At 48.9% G+C, this 18726-nt stretch overlaps 7 protein-coding genes across 7 annotated transcripts; 4 read left to right on the top strand and 3 right to left on the bottom strand.

Annotated features, from left to right (window-relative positions):
- Positions 1 to 496: 496 nt before the first annotated feature.
- On the top strand, positions 497 to 1649 carry FTJAE_3642 (uncharacterized protein; the record flags this gene model as incomplete). Its single annotated transcript, XM_037349962.1, has 3 exons — positions 497 to 825; positions 1095 to 1131; positions 1269 to 1649. 3 exons carry the CDS (start codon positions 497 to 499, stop codon positions 1647 to 1649), a joined length of 747 nt encoding a protein of 248 aa, XP_037209305.1.
- Positions 1650 to 2329: 680 nt separating this feature from the next.
- FTJAE_3641 (uncharacterized protein) lies at positions 2330 to 2725 on the top strand (the record flags this gene model as incomplete). Its single annotated transcript, XM_037349961.1, has 1 exon — positions 2330 to 2725. The coding sequence occupies one exon, from the start codon at positions 2330 to 2332 to the stop codon at positions 2723 to 2725; it is 396 nt and encodes a 131-aa protein (XP_037209304.1).
- Positions 2726 to 3213: 488 nt separating this feature from the next.
- On the top strand, positions 3214 to 3515 carry FTJAE_3640 (uncharacterized protein; the record flags this gene model as incomplete). Its single annotated transcript, XM_037349960.1, has 2 exons — positions 3214 to 3446; positions 3503 to 3515. 2 exons carry the CDS (start codon positions 3214 to 3216, stop codon positions 3513 to 3515), a joined length of 246 nt encoding a protein of 81 aa, XP_037209303.1.
- Positions 3516 to 3790: 275 nt separating this feature from the next.
- On the bottom strand, positions 3791 to 9703 carry FTJAE_3639 (ankyrin repeat; the record flags this gene model as incomplete). The annotated part of the gene is made up of 6 exons (XM_037349958.1): positions 3791 to 4051; positions 4110 to 7459; positions 7673 to 8308; positions 8397 to 8853; positions 9025 to 9087; positions 9143 to 9703. The coding sequence occupies 6 exons, from the start codon at positions 9701 to 9703 to the stop codon at positions 3791 to 3793; spliced, it is 5328 nt and encodes a 1775-aa protein (XP_037209302.1).
- A 406-nt stretch (positions 9704 to 10109) lies between these two features.
- Positions 10110 to 10973, bottom strand: FTJAE_3638 (intracellular serine protease; the record flags this gene model as incomplete). Its single annotated transcript, XM_037349957.1, has 1 exon — positions 10110 to 10973. One exon carries the CDS (start codon positions 10971 to 10973, stop codon positions 10110 to 10112), a length of 864 nt encoding a protein of 287 aa, XP_037209301.1.
- Positions 10974 to 11133: 160 nt separating this feature from the next.
- FTJAE_3637 (intracellular serine protease) lies at positions 11134 to 14859 on the top strand (the record flags this gene model as incomplete). Its single annotated transcript, XM_037349956.1, has 6 exons — positions 11134 to 11142; positions 11409 to 12330; positions 12478 to 13376; positions 13446 to 13955; positions 14102 to 14195; positions 14246 to 14859. 6 exons carry the CDS (start codon positions 11134 to 11136, stop codon positions 14857 to 14859), a joined length of 3048 nt encoding a protein of 1015 aa, XP_037209300.1.
- Positions 14860 to 15114: 255 nt separating this feature from the next.
- Positions 15115 to 17457, bottom strand: FTJAE_3636 (tyrosinase precursor (monophenol monooxygenase); the record flags this gene model as incomplete). Its single annotated transcript, XM_037349955.1, has 6 exons — positions 15115 to 15294; positions 15338 to 15632; positions 15686 to 16177; positions 16231 to 16556; positions 16612 to 16884; positions 17359 to 17457. The coding sequence occupies 6 exons, from the start codon at positions 17455 to 17457 to the stop codon at positions 15115 to 15117; spliced, it is 1665 nt and encodes a 554-aa protein (XP_037209299.1).
- Between the last annotated feature and the right edge of the window lie 1269 nt (positions 17458 to 18726).

Below are 18726 nucleotides of genomic sequence, written 5' to 3'. Positions count from 1 at the left end.
CCTTCTCTCAACACGCCAAGGACAAAAGACAATACTGTGGAAGGAATACCAGTTTGGCAGTACTTCTTCAGTTGTGGAAACGTATCAAGTTGTGGCGGGACTGAGGCAGCTCGCGGCCTGGGCCGACCAAGCGTGTGGATCAGAACTGGTCCTTGACTCCTGTTGATGTGGTTAGGGCTCAATGAATCTCTGTTCCAGGAAGCTGCGAATGGAGGTCACCTCCCGAGTTTGTGAACCACCATGATGCGGGCAGTGCCACTGGCAGCTCTTGCATCCCGCCCATCGCAGTCCTTCCTTGGTGACCAAATCACTGCTCCCAGCGCGCATTCTTTCGCCCTCTTCCGCCACTCATCACAAACATTGTCAACTCGTCCAGCTCCTTGAACACACGATCGCCGGACGTATTTCTTATCAACTCAACAACAATCGAGAACATACAAAAAGATCATCAACTTCATCACACAAACACTTATCACAAACCGTTTCTACTGCCAGCATGCCCGCCGCTATCGAGACCGCTATCGCGACCAAGTCGATCGATGTCCACTTCAAGCTGAAGGAGGGCAAGAAATACCCAAAGACTGTGGATCTGGAGAAGCTCAAGGAACACTACGGAGAAGGCAACGTCTCGTTTGTGGACTCCAAGAAGAAACACTTCAGCATTCAAGTCAGAAAGGTGTGCGACACGGCGGATCGCATGAAGGAAGAACTCTGGTCAGTACTCGAGGAGACTGAGATCTTCAAGACTTGGGAGCCGGAAAGAATCATGGTCTGGCTTGCGGACAGTTCTTGTGTGTATCTCATGGGGGATCCCTATCCTGGCAAGTAAGGAGAGCAGTTTTGGTCCTCGACAAAAGGGAGCTTAGCGAAAAGGACGAATGGGGGGAGATGCGGGAAATGGAGACGGGGGAGGAGGCGCGATACACAGGGGTTGAAGGGCGAAACAGTGGGCTTGGAGCTTATCAGTAATCAATAGAAGAATGCTCCCTTTTCATTGATCTCGAAAACTTGGCTGCCCAACTAAAAATCCGAGTTTCGCGAACATTGACTAATCCACCAGATTCAATGATCATGTGTCGCGGAACATGCTGTAGATTGCTTGTTCTTACCCTGATCACTGCGCTGATTGTGGTGTGAATTGGCAATCATGGAAAGAGCACTAGGACTCATCTCTCTTTATGAAAGAGCCATCCTCTGGTGGAATCTCTGCAAACTCACAGTGGAATCAGCCAGACACAAACGAACATCACATCGCTACACTCTCCTAGAAAAGAACTTTCTTCATCAATAATTCCCTATTGTCATCATTCTCTCCCAGCATGGGCCAACCAAAGTATCGCCAGATGACTGCGCAGTTTAAAGGAAAGGATGGGGTTGAGCTAAAACGAGAACCAAAAGACGACCCCCTTGTGTACAGATACGGCTCCAACGGCATACAACAGGTCAATCTCGAGAGGCGATTACTCACTTACACACTATTCGTTGAGTTTACCGATCCTGGAAAAGCGATAAGGAAGCTATGGAAAGTCCTGAACAAAATGGAGGTTTTCGAGGAGTGGGAGGCGGACCAGGTGTTTGGCGTCAGAATAAAAGACAATGGTCAATGTGATTATTTCACGCCCCCTGAGCCACCTGCTTCCAACTGCTGAACGCTCGCCTTTGGCACCAGCATGGTGGAAATCATGGACAATTTGTGATTGAAGTTGACCAGAGACGAAGCTTTCCGGGTCGGTGGGGATGGAATGAGGATGGATGAGGCTACACCTATAACCCTAAGAAATAGACCTTCCCGATGAACACGTTTCCTATCAAATTTACAAAAATTCTCAAAGGAGGAGTCACAGAGACGAACAGACATGACAATACCTTCTGTCTTGATAAAGCCACAGATCAATATTATCCCATGCCACTACCGTCGCGATCAAAGCTGATAACTCTGGCTAAGTGAATGAACGTAGGATCCACACACTAACGGTCTATCAGAACTGCATGTTTCTCTTTTCTTGGTCTCAATCATTTCGTGTCTCAAGCTGCCTCAGAATGGAGTCCCTACCTGTACGTGACACAGGGGGGTTTTCTGCGCTGAATCAAAGGGAGTAGGCAGCGTGATGAGCTCAATTGACCAGCAGTCATCCAGCAACAATCGCTGGCCGCGGAGCTTAATCACTCTTGAACTTATGTGCAAGAGTAGGCCTCATCACTGTCAAACATGCGCTCACCCAGGCATATATACTGACCAAGCGCGCTCCTGTGACTCTTGTCGACCAAGAAGCTTCTCTCACAAACACCAACCAACAACGCAACCAACCACTGGCAGCAAACAATCAAAATGACGTCCATCACCAACCCGCAAAAGTACACAATCGCCTTCATGTTCTACGAGACCGACACTGTCCAAGACAACCAAACAGCCGCCGGCAACAATCTCTTCAGCCTCATCTTACAGAAGTACGGTGACCGCCTTGAGGAATGTCAGGCGGACCAGTGGAGGTTCTTCCTTGCGATAACGCAGTGTTTGCATGCGGATGGTGAACAATTGTACCAAGAACTACTGGATGTCTTGGAAAAAACTGGGCTTTTTCATCAAGACGGGCTTTTCAAAGAACCTCAACTTTTCGAGTGGGTTGTCTTCGAGGAGACTTCGCAGGGCCTGAAGATCATATCAAAGCACAGCAGCGACACTCTTGAGTTGTTTCGCAGATACAAAGGGAGGATGCTTCTGTGAAGGGTCGGCTTTGACGAGTAAGACACGAATGCTATGAGCGGATTGTCGCTAGCATTATAAATAATGCCCTCTCGCATCACATGGTTCTTTAGTCCCTCAATACAGGCTATGGCAGTATGGGTTACGGGCAACTGCTCTACCAAAGCTCCCTCGCCCCCTCAATATCATTTAACAAGTCACTCAATTAACGGTCTTTCTTGAACAATTTCTTCCTTGGCAGTGATGAGAGATACCCATTTTCATACAATCAATGACCACTTGAGCAAATGATGCTGTCAAACTCCACAGGCTTCGACCAGTCCCCGAAGTGATTAATGAATCGCGACCTGCTGAGATTCTTCATCACGAGTATCTATAGATATGGATCGTGTCCATCAGAGTCGCATCCGAGGAGACATATAAAAAGGCCATACTCACCCAGGTCTTCCACCCTGTCTCAACTAAAAGAACACTCTGACTCAACAGCACCCGAATATATAACAGACAAAATGAACCTTATGGGCCACCACGCTTACGACAATGACTTTGCCATCATCTTCTGGTTCCATGCGCGACGCCCCATGAACTCCGCGCAACGACGTCTTGCTCGCCGAGATCGCGTATTCGCCCCCATCCGAGACTTTTATGGCGATACCCTCTTACCCATCGTCTGGAGGGGATCTGAGATCTATATTACGATACGTGACTGTATAGCTGTTCGTGCAACACTGCCGGAACTAATGTCGGTCTTGGAGCGGGTCCGCATTTTTCAGTTCTTTGAACTCTGCGGGATTATAGTTTTCGATCATAGTCACGGGGAGTTGACGGAGAGTATTCGGTATGATAGGGATGGGGTTGCGCGCTTGTTTCGTCAAATTGAAGAATTGCGGATGTATCGAAGGGTCAACCCTTTTGACTATATGATATCAGACTAAGCAACAGTTATCAGGTCTTATGACCAATAGTGCCCATAGCATTGTTTACAGCCACTCCTGGATTCACTTTCATAAGTGCACTTAGGTCAATCCATCAGAGCGACTCATATTTAGCTACTTCTATTTATTTTCACTCTCCCCTAAACCATACCTAGTCTTCTAAGTCCAACTCCAGATTCTGGAGATCAATCCCAGAACTGCCATCTGAGGTTGCATCCTCTTCATGTGCAGGCATTTCCTGGGGACTGTTGCTTCTCACACTGCCTCCCACCGACTCCGTTTCATAAAGAGGTGGAATATCCCGGAAACTATGTTCTGGATTATGGAGGTAGGACTTGTGAGGGACACACTTGAAACACAACGAAATGGTATCGATGCACTCAATGCAATCCCATCGCAAGCCAGTGATGACCTTCAGCAATCATCCAACGTTAGCGCAGTAGAGAGAAGGGCCGTGAGTGATCACTTACAACGAGACAGCTATCGCATTCTTCTAGCTTTTCGTGCCCTGTCTTGCTCTTGTGAAAGTATTCGTCCCAATCTTCTCGAGAGCCGTCTTCTTTGGTCCTCGATAGCTCCTTGGGCACGAGGATATCAGTGATCCACTTTGCACGGCCTGAAAATCTCGCCAGCTTGAGGGGCGACCAGTCGGACTGCTGTGCGGAAGATCGGCATCGCGCCCAGATGTCGGCGCCTCGTTCTACGAGCATCTCCACAGAACCAAGCCCAGATCGTGCAGCCCACATCAGAGGAGTCCATTGGTCGCTGTCTTTGACGTCTATATCTGTCTTTGCAAGCGCCTTAAGGAGGTAATCAAGGCAATGGTTGTATGGACTCGATGCCGCGAAGTGAATCGGCTTCCGGCCAAACTTGTCGGCGGAATGAATATCTGCCCCGGCACTAACAAGGGCCTTGAAATTATCAGCAAGAAGTGATTTGCAAGCAAAGTGCACGGCCTGGCGACCCTGGTTGTCAGAAACATCCAGGTGGATGTTGCGTCTGATCAGGAACCGCAGCAATTGATGCCCTGACGAAGGGCCATTCCGGTATGATGCTCTATGTGTTGCTCGAAGAATAGGATATCCCAATTTGCCTCCCAACTTGTCAATTGGAACTTTTGCTTCATCAACGAGATACCGAACCATCTTTTTGAGTTTAGCTCCGTCTTGGATGCCAAGAGCTGTAAACAGGAGGGACTCGCCGTACTCCAGATCGACCAGATCAGGATCTGCACCCGCCTCCAGCAATAGCTTAACGAGGTCCAGGGATCCCGCACTGGTAGCGAGATGGAGTATGCTTCCGTAGGTTGGACTCAAGGTATTGACAGTAGCCCCTTGGTCGATGAGGTATTTGGCGATGTCCTTATTAGACTTGCTGATAGCCACTGCAAGAGGTGTGTATCCATTGCAGTCCCGAGCATCCAAATTGGGTTTCGACTCGGTGAGAAGCCGAAATACAGCAAGTGATGTAGTTTCGTTGATATTGTGGAGCCGGGTGCGGCTCTGATAATCGACTCTTTCGAGGGGCAGATTGTATGGCTCTGAAAGGAGTAGCTTGACAAGTTTCTCAACGTCGTCCAAGTTGCCCTCACCTCCGAGCACAATATCGATAACGTCTTCTTTGTTGTTGGTAAGCACGCTAGGGTCAGCCCCGGCCTCCAACAGAGCCTTGACTGATCGGAAAGCACGGTGATGGCTGGCCACTTGTAAAGGGGTATAACCCACCTCGAAGGCATTCACGGCATCATCTCCCATCGTCGCCTCCAGGTCGGGCTTCGGTTCATTCTTGAGGAGTATCTCCACAGACTCTAGCTCATCATCACGTGCCGCCATGTGTAGCTCTGTACCCCATATACTCATGCCATTCATGGGAGGGTTCATTTTCAGTAGATCTGGTAGCAGCTTTGGGCTGTTATATGCACCATGGAGGGTACCCATTCCCTCAGGCCCTTTCCACGTCAAGTCAACCCCTTCAATTTGCATCAGATACATCGCTATGTCGTTTTGGTTGTAGTACAGGGATGCGAACATCGGGGGGTCCGTTCCGCCTTCGGAATAATTGATATCAGCCCCATTATCGACAAGAAGCTTCACCATGTCCAAGTTTCCTTCGCGGACAGCTCTAGACAGAGGGGACTTGTTGAATGACTCGATAGGGTCAACGTAATCAGTCTTAGCACCGTATTTGATCAAAAGCGATACCAACTCGATGTTTCCAGTGCAGATAGCTCGGATGAAGAGTGAGTCTTTGTACGGAGGTGCAATGTCCATACTTGGCTTCGGGTCGTGCTCTAGTAAGAGTCGAACAACATCCAGATGCTCCTTTTCCACAGCCGCATAAAGCGCAGTTCCATAAGAGCTATTGGCATCTGGGTCTGCTTTGTGATCAAGAAGCACCCTCACGCACTCAACAAGTCCATTAGTCGCAGCGAGCGAAAGTGGCGCTTGTTCATCCTCCGCATCCATCTCGAGCTTAGCGCCGGCTTCAACGAGTATACGGACCACTGCATGTGAACCGCTTCTCACCGCTGCCCGTACCAGACCGTGAGCCTTCCTACCATTCTTGGTATCTGCACCGGCATCAACAATGAGTTTGACCACCTCTGGATTTCCGAGCCTCACAGCAGCGATCAAAAGGTTATCGCCGGTATTGTCCTCAATAGTCAAGTCAGGTTTTGGCTCTGATCTCAGGATGAGATCCAGTGTCGAGACACGATTACGCCAGGCTGCAATAAGAGTTGGTGGGCAGCCCCAGTAGGGCCCTATGCTGTTTATGTCGCTACCAGATGACAATACTGTAGCTAGTACTGCGTCCTGGCCAGTTGAGGTGAGTCGATGCATAAAGGCTGCAGGCCACGAGAAAGCTTTGAGATCGGGAATCTTAGAAATCAAAGCTTCTAGAAGTTCTTCGTCATCTCGCGCTGCTGCCCAAAATAAAGAGGTTCGAAGCTCATCTTCATCCACATCGACCTGATCCAATAGTCTCTTTGCAATCGCGTTTTCCCCTGACCGAATAGCTTCTGTGATCGAAAGCCAGCAGTTTTCATTGAACTTGGGATGATTCTTTTCAGAATCCATCTTCTCATTGACCAGGTCTTCCAGGCCCAACATGGCAAACACCGGGAGCGTCGATGTGTAATGTCGATTAATCCTCGTGAAAGGGTTGGAGAGTAGCCAGAAAGGAACCTCCCAGGCAGCTCGGGATATCTTGCTATTGAAGAGTTCATAAACAAGCTTTTTCGGTTTGAACTGCCCACTGGCCTTGTAGTGATGGGGCCAGAACCGAACAGCATACTCAGCAAAGGTGGTTCGTTGGTGGGAAGTGATGACTATATCTAGCGGCGTTTCCATCGAGGATCCTTCGAATCTTGTGGAACAGAACGCGGCCAGCGTCTTTTGGGCATTCTCAAGCTGAAAATAACGTAAGCAAACTGCGGCCATTGAGCTGTGGATCCTGGTAGTAGACTGTTCTGTATCTTCGTCTAGTCGGATCACTTGGTAGAACGTTGGGTGACTGAACTTCACGTCGCCATTCTCGACCATGATGATCCCACTAAAAGCCTTGACCAATTCTGCCATCTCGGTTTCTCTATCAAGGTCTTCTAGGATAATATCCTTGTCATCAGTCATGTGAATTTTGAGGGCCTCAATAAGAGCCTCCGGCGACAAAGGCTCTGCAGCGTGTTTGATCCAGTCCAAAGCAATCTCGGCTTTTGCCTTGATACTCGGCTCGAGTGATGACAAAAACACATCGAGAATGGTTTTTGCTGATATCGGAAGTAGGCTTCTGACAGCAGCTGCAATGACTTGCTCTGGGGCACCTCGAAACGAAGAGCCAAGCCAGGATAAGACCAGGTGTGCCGGGTGCGGTACGGTGTGGCAATCTTCAAGTAGTCCTTGGATTTGGGATCGAAACTCTTCGTAGATTGGTCGTGTAGTAACCAATTAGTCCAATTTGGTCTCCAGTTCCTTCTTTAATTTAAAGTTCGGCTCGCTGTATAAAGGGCATTCCATGAGGTTGATGTGCTCTCCACGCGGGGCGTCTTCGTAATCAAGCCCTTCTCTCGTAGAAGTTGATACGATCAGGTGATAAGTGGCGCTGCTTTTGCTCTGCTCGTACAGAATACGGTCCATAAACCATTTTTGTTCCTCGGCCGGACATTGATCAAAGCAGCTGATGAATATTGTGAGGTCGCGAGTACCAGTTGCTACTTTTCTGAACTGGGAGTATATATGGTGTAGATCCTCAACAGTCCATGAACACGTCTCGCTGAGAAAGTGAAATTCCTCATAGGGAAAAGCTTCGAACTCGCGCGAGAAGTGAATCAGAATGACATTGACCAGGTATGTCAACATTGATAGAAGGTTGGCGTAACGCGAGTCGTTCTCATCGAATTCGAAGTAAATCACCGACTTCTCTGCGTTTCTTGCATCTAATGACACAACGTGGGAGTCCAAGGCGGCATAGAAGAGACGGGACACGTTGGAAATGTCGATGCTTGAGTTTCCGTCGCCATGAAGAAGCAAGTAGTTAAAGCCTGATTTCGTCTTTTCGAAGGACACGTAGGAGTCTTGCTCATGTATCCACTTCAGACGGGAGGATGCGGTAGAACTGGGTCGAATGGAATGCTGAATTGCCGAGTCGGGGGCGCGAGGGAGAGGAGTCGTTTCTGAAAAGGAATCAGACAATAGCCGACTTTAAAGGCTATAGTTTTGTGAGCATTGTATCATGGAAACTTTGTCTGTAGGACAACTTACGAAAGCCAGTTGCTCCAAAAGCGTAGGAAATATCACTAAAGAAAGAACTGATGTTCTCACAAACAAAGTCCATTTGTCCATAATCATCCCAGCGCCATCTTCCAGCCGCTTCGAAGGAATGCCCGACGAAGTGCGAATTTCTCGAAAAAGGCGTTATCGCTTTACTAAAGTCTTCGCCCTCGTAGTCGATCCCATCAGCCCCAAGGGACTTATCATCAGCAGGCTTCGCTGCAAGACTAGCTTTGGGGTCTTGGATAAAAATGTTGAAAATGGTGGCTTTGTCGAAAAGCTTAGTAGCCAGAAATTTCAGATTGGTACTCTCGATTTGTCTTGAAAGATGCTTGATTTTCGGTATTGTCTTGTTTTTGATCTCGGGACCGGGAAGTTGAATGAGTTTGTGTAGCTGATCCTCGAGATCGTCTTGCGATTCGAATCGATGAGGCGAGCCCAAGAAGATCTCATCCAAAGTTAGTAGGCATCTCTGATACAGTCTGCTTTACTTGCCAGTCCAGTGGTCAACATGAGTATATTTCCACATTTGCCAGGGTCATGGGCTGCTATAGAAAGGGCCTATTCAGGTCAGTGAATGCAATACTTGACTTTCTGCGGGGGCTATATGTCTTAATACCTCTTTGACGATAGTACCTTCAAAGTCATGACAAACCCAGATGACAGGGCGCTCCGTTTCTGTCTAGGTCAGGATTGTTAGACTCATGACTTGATCCTTAAGGTAATTTCTATCTCACTTCTTCAAGCTTCGTTCGAACTGTCGCGTATTCGTCGATGAGCCTTTCTGCGAGAATTCGAATGCCATCAGGCTTATAGAGGATCGATTCTTCATGATTCTCATAAGAATAATCGATCTCTCTAACGGACATGTCCTTGAACAAGCTGTCTTTCAAAAACCAGTTCCCTTTACTGTCGATCCAGGCAGTTTTATAATCATCACGTATGCCATGCACAGTAAGGACACTATTGACCACGTTAGCAGGTGCAGGCGAAGTACTCGTTGTTGGGTTCTTTTCATACTCATAATCATCATAAGAGGAACCGGACCAACCCCATGGAAAGTTTATGTCGAGCCCAAGCTTGTGTTCTCGAGGCGACGTGTCGGTGCCATCACCAAAAAGATCGTCTGTTGTTGTCTTGATGCTGACTGCGTCATCGTCCTTGTCGTCTTGCTCGGTATTGTCATTGGGTGTCGTTGTGTCCACAACAAGACCTGGTGAAGATATTTTCTCTGACCCCTCGCCCGCTTCAGAGGTTGAGCCTGGTACCTCATGCCGCAGGTCTTCGGAAGTGTCCATCGTTGAAAGACCGACTTGGACATGAATCATGCAATTTGTGAGAACATCGTTCAAAGGCCAAGTGCCTGACAGTACGCCGTAGGGCTGGTGTTGCCTAAACTACGTCGCCATTCGAAGTGGATATGTAATCTCTTTAGCACCCACACTTGGCATGCTATGATTGGAGGCAAATGGTGATTACGCGGTGAGATTCGTTATCACATCTTACTTATAGGGGTCAAGATCAAGCGAGGTAAAAGGTGTACAGTAAAGTAATACGCTGCCCACTGTCTTAATATCCGTCATCCAAACTCTTCAACGATAGCTTGAGTGAGATTTGGTTTGCTGGTTATCATTGGACAAATGAAATGGTGAATCGATTTCTACATCATGTGTGTCTGCTAACGACAGTGATGTTCTCATCTAATTATCTCCAGACCTTTTGCCCATCCGATATGACCCTGCGGAACGTAACATCAGATAGCTCATCGAGGTTGACGCTTCCCAAGTCCTCATCGCCGTAAGTGACATTCTTGTTGGATCGCGTGCCTTTATCCTCGGGGTCTGGCTGGAATATTATAGGGTCGTCTTTCGGGATCTTTCTGAATAGGCCTTGAAACTGAGTCTTCAAATCCGTCTTGCAATCAAGACCCAGCTTGCACCTGAACCGCTCCTCATCATCTCTCGTGATAAATACCGCAACCTTGAGCGATGTTGGAATTCCAGATTGTTGCGACTCGTTCTCAGAGATAACCCATCTTGCAATGCGGTTGGGAGGCATGTTTTTGACCATACGCTTTCCGCCGCTTAGTGTAATGGCGTCTGATGTTGTTTTTTTGACCGTCTTTTCCCACTTTCCAGTTAAGCTCAGTTGGCCGACCTGCTCCACGCCGACAGTCGTCTCAGCGCCCTTGGTGACCGACTCATCTTGTGTTGTTGGCATTAGACTGTATGTATCGGAAAAGGAAACTTCCTTGACCTCGATCTCCGTATCACTCGATTCAGCCTCGAAAAGGAGCTGAATAGTAGCCTCAGAAACCCGCCTCCCATTTTTTGGTTGGAAGGACCAGTGCATAACGATTAGAGTTGCATAGTAGTCGCTATCAGGAGCGAGGGCTCCATGCACAACCTTTTCGATGCTGCAGTTGATTTCCACGGCGCCGGTGCGTTGAAGAGCTTCTTGTCGATGGTATTGGTCTGGGGCAACATTGAAGACATGAAAGTCGGCCTCCCCAGCCTCGTACATGTCAAGGCTAAGACCTTCAGTGTCATTTTGATAGGATTCGGACATCTTGGTGAACTCAAGGTTTGCATGGCTGAAGAATTTTGCTGTCCTGGTTCGAAGATCACTCTGCAGTTGAAACAAAATCAAGTCTTTTGATCTGACCACCCACTCTGTGTTACTTCTATGGATCATGCGCACCGTCGCACGGTGCGATTTCTTTCTCAGCATGCGCGGGGTACTCCCTAATAAATAGCTCATGTGGATCATTCACCCCTGACACTCTAACAGGGATAGATTTCCTGGCTCAGAGCCTCGTGTCGTTCAATCAGGCTACGGTTCGTCTCATCTCACCTTATTCTACTCAACATAAACACGAAGCTCGACGTAGTGCATAAGATGGCTTCTGACATGGAAGAAGAATATGCCAATTCTCTCGACGAGTTCGAGTCAGCCTTGATTCAGGACCCCCTTGATGATGAGGATGGTGTCTACAGATAACAGCATCTAGAAGAAGCTTACGATACCCGTCTGGAAAAGGCACGTGGGTGGATCAGGGAAGAACAGGACTTCACAAGCGACGCCCAAGCTGACGACTTCTTCCAAACGTTCAGTGACATCACTGCTAAGAGCTCAACCAAAGCAGCAGGCAATCTGCTTCACGTACTCGTCGAAGTTGTCAAACACAATGGTCTCCAGCCGGAGAAAGTCGAACGCCTTGCTCGGAGGCTGGTGGAAGAAGCTCCGGATCTGCTCCAGTACAAGAACAAAGACGGGCAGACTCCAATTTTAATGGCCATTAGAACTCGCCAAGATCAACTCCTCGACTACATGATCTCCGCTTGCGTCAGTCACAAGAAACGAAAGGAGAGTGCTCAAAACCTGAACACAGCCTTGTGTAGCAAGCACGATGGCAAGCCGTGTCTTCATGCAGCGTTTGGCGAGAAGTTGAAACCCGAGACTGTGAAGATGCTGATCGAAAACGCTAGCGACGAGGCTTTGAGCATGACGGATCACACGGGCAAGACGCCGATACACCATGCAGTACAGTTCAGGGGCTGTACAGATTCAAGATCGGCACTGATTGACTTGATGATCCAAAGAGACTTCATGGCAAGGCTGAACAAGCCGAAATCAGCAAAGACGTTCCTCGACATATCCGATCTGAACGGCTGCTCGGTTTTCCAGGAGCATGCGAATACCAGGAAGACGTACATGGAGCAGTATCACACTGCCCAGGCCGCGCAACGAAGAAAAAGGGAGTCCAAAGAGGCTCAAAAAGAAGCAGAGAGAGCCCCTCCCAGAGAACCCAGATTGCCTGCCAACGCCAGAGAGTCAAAGGTCAACCCCGCAGCCAAAGGACCGGGAGACCGAGATACCGAAAGATACGGCCGTAGTAGCGGCCCATCCGGTCCTACTGATGACCGTGAGCGAATACGACAGCAGAAAAAGAGGAACGTGCCAGACTCGAACAGGCTGGAGCACCGATCATGAATGATCGTTTGAGATTGAGATGCTAGTGAGCGAGATGGAAGTCGGTTCCGGTCTCCGAGAACAAATGGGCCTGAGGTAGTTGAGACTGATGCACTATACGCTTCTCGGCATGCTGAGCCAACGTCGAATACTGGTATCAAGAGAAGCAATACAGCCCGCCCAGAAAGGGACCCTGAGAGCGAAAAGCGAGTGGTCAAACCGAGTTCCTCCTCCAAGAAGAACCCGGATTTTCAGAGTGCGCTGAGAAACCGTGAAAAGAACTCGAATGATATTTTGCAGAAGCTGAAGCTTTATTACATGAGGACCCGCAACGCTGAGATGGTCATGTTCTTCTTATACGGCAAGAATATGGATGACATCCAGATAGGTTTCGACTATCGTGGTTTGCCATGCCCGATACCATGGAAAGAATTCACCAAGAGGTTTGGCGAGAACGCGGTGGACGGCTACAAGTTTGACCCTGTACTTCAGTATGCAACGTTTCCTCGCGTTGAAGTCTTGGTAAAGGGTCGTTCAGCTCATCGCCAGGACAAACTATCCCATCAGGCCAAAGCCACTCTGCCAGGTGCTAACAGCCGCAAGGACGTGAAATACTTTCTTGATCGGCTATACAAGAAAGGAGTGCGTCATATCATCAAGCTATCCGTCGAAGATTCTGGAGACTCGGGGCAAAAGGTGCATAGCGATGAGGTGATACAATCAGCCTTGGAGAAGTTTGTGATTGAGCATCTGGACTGGCAAAAGACCGATTTGGATCCAGAGACCATCCTTCATATCAGCAGTAAGGTCGCAGTAGAGGAGAGCTCACCTTCAGATGGCTCAGAGAGTGTACGCTCGCCTTCGGAACGACAGCTGAGGAAGCTTACTCTGATCTGGAGTGGCAGCAATGCTGTTCTTAGAGCATGGAGCGAACAGGATGCCTTGCCCTTGCTACCTCATCTTCAAGAAGTGGAGATAATCCCACCCCCTCCTCATATGGTATGTTGTGTAACAAATGCATATTTTTTGCAGGCACTGACAGCCGAGAAGACCTATGATAGCCCACAGTGGACCAACCAACGAATTATGGAGTTTGAGCGCAGACTCAATAAGAATCGGGAATCGCCCCATGAAGCGCAACTTCGACTTAGCGATAGTCTATCGTTCAGCGGCAACATGTCCGGTCACATCAGGGTCAAAGTAGTCGGCCCAGCCACAGGAAGCACGCTCGGAGTGACATCTAACATCGTGTCCCCAACAACAATCTCGACTCCCGACCAAGGGGTAAACGAAGACCGTTGGCTAAGATCCATTGAAAGCTTCGCGAGTGCCATGGCTCCATACTGGGAAGATACAGTCACAAACTTTCTCGAAACAAGGCAGAACTCGGGCACGACGGAGAGGATCGAGAGTGATGTTATCGTTGCACTCATTGACGATGGTGTCGACAAGTTTGAGATTGGCCGTCCGAACCAAGTCCTCGAAGGAAAAAGCTTCGACTTTCATGATGAGAGAGTTAACCCGCCCTATTTGTCGGCACGGGGCCACGGTACTACTATGGCGAGCATGATTCTACGTGTCTGCCCAATGGCCAAAGTCTACCCGATACGGCTCAAGACCTATAATGGGGCAGACGGGAAAAGCACCATCGATCCAAGGTATGCTGCACGTGCAATTATACCAAGACTCGCCGTTGCATATGCCAGGAAGCTGATGACTAGTAGGCGATTCAAGCAGCGTTGGACAAGAACGCTACCATTATCTCCATGTCATGGACCCTGCCGATCGAAACCGGTAAAGACCACATGAAGGAAGAATGTGAGTTGCTTCTTAGAATTGTTGAGGCTGTTGCTAATTCTGTTCCATAGTGCATGCCGTTCTGAAGAGGGCTGTAGAAAACAAGCTGTTGATGTTTTGCTCTGCACACGACAAGGGCAAGTTCACTGAGCTTGACTATCCCAGTGGTCCATGGCCCCACAGCTTCTTCCGCATCGGCGCAGCCTATTCCAACGGGACTGTGTTCCAATGGACCCCCGAAGTCGGCATCACCTACATCTTGCCAGGCGTCGACGTAGTCCAAGACCAACTAAAAGGCGCTGGTGAAGGCTCCAAGACGGGCAAGAACTTGACAGGCTCTAGTGTTGCTACCGCCCTGGGAGCCGGTCTCGCAGCCATGATAATCTACTGCGTCAAGGCCAGTATTCTGTCCGTGAAAACGGCGAATCAGAACAAGGCTGCGATCCATCCTATTCCTGATGACCGTGCAATCCAGGTTGCTAAGCCAGATGCCATGAAGAGAGCTTTTGCAAGCTTGGTATCTACGACGTCGAATAAGTTTATCCAGGTCTGGGAAGAGTTGGATAAGGCGAGGGTGATCTTGGAGAGATGGGAGAGGGAGAAGTCAATTCCTGAGGCGAATCTTAAATGCACACAGGAGTTTATGCAGTTTGGCATCAAACTCGCGAGCTCAGTTAAGCAGTGAAGGATATAGATGCTTAGCGGGCTCCTTCATGGGAGATAATTCTCAGAGGTATAAATAGATTAATTCATCTCAACTTCAACTCTGTCCCTTGACCAGGCTTTCAACCAACAGTCACCTGGAATACTGGAATGTTTCCTAAAGAATTATGCAACATGTCACTGAGTACGTACTGAGTTATATGTGAAGGTTCCACTATTGATAGAGAAGTGCTCTCGCCGAGGCGGCAAACCGCACTATCTAGAAGCCATCCCGTAGCTAAGAAGAATTTCTGATGATAGCCTCGATGACCTCAGGGTAAGTGTCATACTGCACATCACCGGCGCTCCGTGGCACTGGAGTCCGCTTGCGACTGATGCTAAGGTTGAAAGTGTGATCCCTGTCCATATCTCTGGGATTAAGGACCTCGCCAGCGATCTGTTCGTTGAAAAAAGGAGACTGTCAGCCGTGGTCTCGACTCAATACCAGAGTATGTACTTACAGTCTCAACTCGCCACTTCAAATTTTTAATGAGGAACTGCTTCACGTCATTCTCAACCATGCTGTTCAGCTTTCCGACCTTGACGTAGTCGAGGAGCAGCGAAGTGATGGGAGTCGTGCTGGTCACAAGCTGTCGTTGCTCTTCTTGAGTGGCGCAGTTATCGCACACATTAGCGGGCGCCGCCAAGATATGGGACAGGCCCGCAAAGCCAGGGAGAGTCGACCACTCCGGGCCGGTCTGTCCTTGAACTTCGCCTATGATGTAGTAGATGGTGAAGGTTCCATCAGCGAGCATTCTGCAAAGCTGCGTCAGCTAACGTAAGAAGGGCGCGAATGTGTGTACTCTTACCTCTCGACCACGACGTCGATGTACCAATCGTCTGCATGCTGGGGGTTGGAAGACATTGCGGCCATGACAGTTTGCTGTTGCATCTCATGCATGGGGACGCCAGGGCTTTTGAAAAGATCTCCAGACGAGGTGCCGCGCTTGTACTTGAAGACCTGGGCCTCACCGACTTGTACAGGCTGCATACTATCGGGTGGTGTGCCGAGAATGGGCCTAGCGGTGGTTCGTCGAGCCCACTCATATTTTTCCCTGAATTCCTTACGAACCGTGTCCCCTGTCTGTCCATTTGCCAAGTCCGGATACGTGTAGCCGAAGTCCGTGGTCCTCCTGGACAGGTCTGAGGTCCAGTACTTCTTCTCATTGTTCTCCGAGACCGATTTGCGGAACGGCGTCAGGTCGATTTTAGCTAGTCCTTGATCTTTCTCTCGAAGCTCGTTGAACCAGTGCTCATCGCCGTTGGCAGCTTGCCAGATGGCGAACAGTCTGTCAATTTGGCTGTGCACCATTGTCAGCCAGTCAATCCACTGTATCTTTCTAGCCAGACTTACCAATGATGCATCCAGAAGATCGGGTCAAAAGCCGCCGAGGCGATGGAACCCATATGTCCGTTCTTACTTCCGATCGTGACATGATAAGCACCGTGGAAATCTTCGATAGACCCGGAAGGTCTTTCGAGCGTTGCTTTGGGTTTCTCATTGGGCTTCGGAAATACCGCGTTGGTGGAAAACGTTCTGAAGTTTCTGTAAATCTCGTCTTCCATCAAGGCCAGACACATGCTAACACGGCTTTCACGGTCTTTATTCAGCTGCTTATTCATTTCTGCCATGGCATCTGCATTGGATCCTCCATGTCGGATTGTCATGAGTATCTTCTTCTGTGAACGATATATGAGTAACCAACGATTCTTTCAAGGATAAAGCCATACTTACGAACTGTTCCTTAATCGTTGTCTTCGGATCATTATCAACTGAGATCTTCTCGAGCTGTTGAGGGCTGAACTCGAACTGGAAGAAGGGGTTTGGCATAGAAATCAGTTCATTATCTGGAAGACGCTTGACCATGATTTTCGGCATTGTGAAGATTTGCGGAGCACCCCAGTCATAGGGAGCAGTTGTCGTGCCATCTTTGGGGTTGGTGACCCCTGGAAATGTAGTCTTGGTGTACGCTCGAGGGCGAAAGTAGTCCCAGTACGGAAGACGAAACTGTTGAGCAGCAGCGAGATATTTCTTCTTCTGTTCGTCGGGGATTTCCGACTCGGAGAATCACTTGGCGACATTGGCCACTTGACGAAATAGTGTTTGCTTTTGCGCCAATTAGTGTAAGTTGAATTCTTACGTGCAGCGTGCCTTACCTCCATCATTGCTAAGTACGGACGGTGCCAGGTTGCGAAATGCGGCTTACTATGGGTACAGTAGTATCCCCGCGGTCCCTCGCCATCCCATTTAGTCACGGGCTGTCCATGAATGCCTACAACTGGTCAGCCATATAAGTCGTGCACTGGACTAGGCAGAGTACTAGCCAGTAAGTTGGAACCAGGACATTTTCAAGTCCGCAAGGCTCCCATCTTTGAAAGAATAGCCTTCAGGGGTCGTCCAAGGCAGATCTTTCATTCCTTGGAGTTCCATCAAGGCGATAAGGTAAAGATTGAAGGTATCAGGCTGCTCGGTCAGCATTACATCTATGTCAAGGCGCTGTCCTGTGCCGAAGCCAGCAAGGCCGAGTACAACACCCTTCTCATGAGCCTTGTCCAGCTGCTCCATGTTATGGTTGCTCATTGTGGCGATGGTTCTGTGGGATGAGGTTCTTGGGCTTGCTGGTGATTTGCTGTTGTTGTTAAGAAAGGCTTTACTACCAACAGCAAGCGGAACACTCCTTTATAGATGTCGCTTGACCGCACGGAGTGCCTTGGATAGGTTGAGGGTCTAGTATTCGTATAGCACCGCTTTCCTACGATTTCCCAGCGCCGACCGATCGTAAAGGCTAAAGCACACATAATCGGTCGCCTGGAATCTTTTCCGCGTCTATAGTCAATCTTTGGACCCACTTAGGATATGCAATCGGTTGCTTCAGGCATTAGGTAAGGGTCTAGAGCCCAGGAGGCGTCTGCCAATACCAGCTGAAAGCTAGACCCTGGTAGTTCGCTTCGTTCTGCCTAACAAGGTCGTCACAAAGCATCGTGCCCACGTCTAGTGGCCGAGGCGGCCCGCGAAGTAGCAGGCATGGGGAGTTCGTTAGCTAAACTCAGGTTCTAAGCATCCGGTATGATTGACACAATAGCCATCCATGCTTCCGTTCAAGAGACTGTCTTGGCTCAGTTTTCAGCTAAGCGCCACCCCCGCTTTCATGCCCGTCCGCTGGTTTTACTCACCTTGATCTATGTGGTTATTCGAAGGCTTGGCAGTGCGCTCATTGGAATGTGATAAGTAGTGTTACAGAGAGGGCCAGTAGTCAAGCACCATCTTCGGATATGGTTTGTGGTCACATCCAGACCCTGTCTCGGCCGCATCAGATATACCAAGCATATGCGGCTGTAAACAGTCAGACTCATCATAAGCTCCAAAGCTATGCGTAAAGCATCCTCGCATTGACGGAATTTGCACTGTGTCTCCACCCGACTGGACATTATACTAAGACCTAACTGCGGCTGGCTGAACGAACAAGGCTAGAACAGCTCTAAGCGCAGGCAGATTTGTAACAGCGACAAATTTGTATTGAACCAGAGCATGGCACCTTTCAACTTTCATGAGTGCAGTTATATTGCTTGGTAATAGGTGAGATAGGGGATTCTGGGATATGGCTATGTAACAGGGCTCTGTCGATCTACCAGATAAATTCAGAAGTCCAACTCAACATTGCGAACCATATATCAGGTCATGTTTGAGTTGTCACCTGACGGAGAAGATGTCCCGGAGAATGTGATACGGCATGCGTATGTTGCAGATTGCGAATTTTGGACATATTGAGGCTGGCTGAGAGGCCGGGAAATATTGCAGAGGTTGCCGTTACGTGCCGATGTTTTGAGATAGGCTATTGCATTGATGATG

The sequence above is a fragment of the Fusarium tjaetaba genome (genome assembly GCF_013396195.1).
Source record: "Fusarium tjaetaba strain NRRL 66243 chromosome Unknown NRRL66243_c0000069, whole genome shotgun sequence".
Taxonomy (NCBI): domain Eukaryota; kingdom Fungi; phylum Ascomycota; class Sordariomycetes; order Hypocreales; family Nectriaceae; genus Fusarium; species Fusarium tjaetaba.
This window is presented reverse-complemented; position numbering and strand designations above follow the sequence as displayed.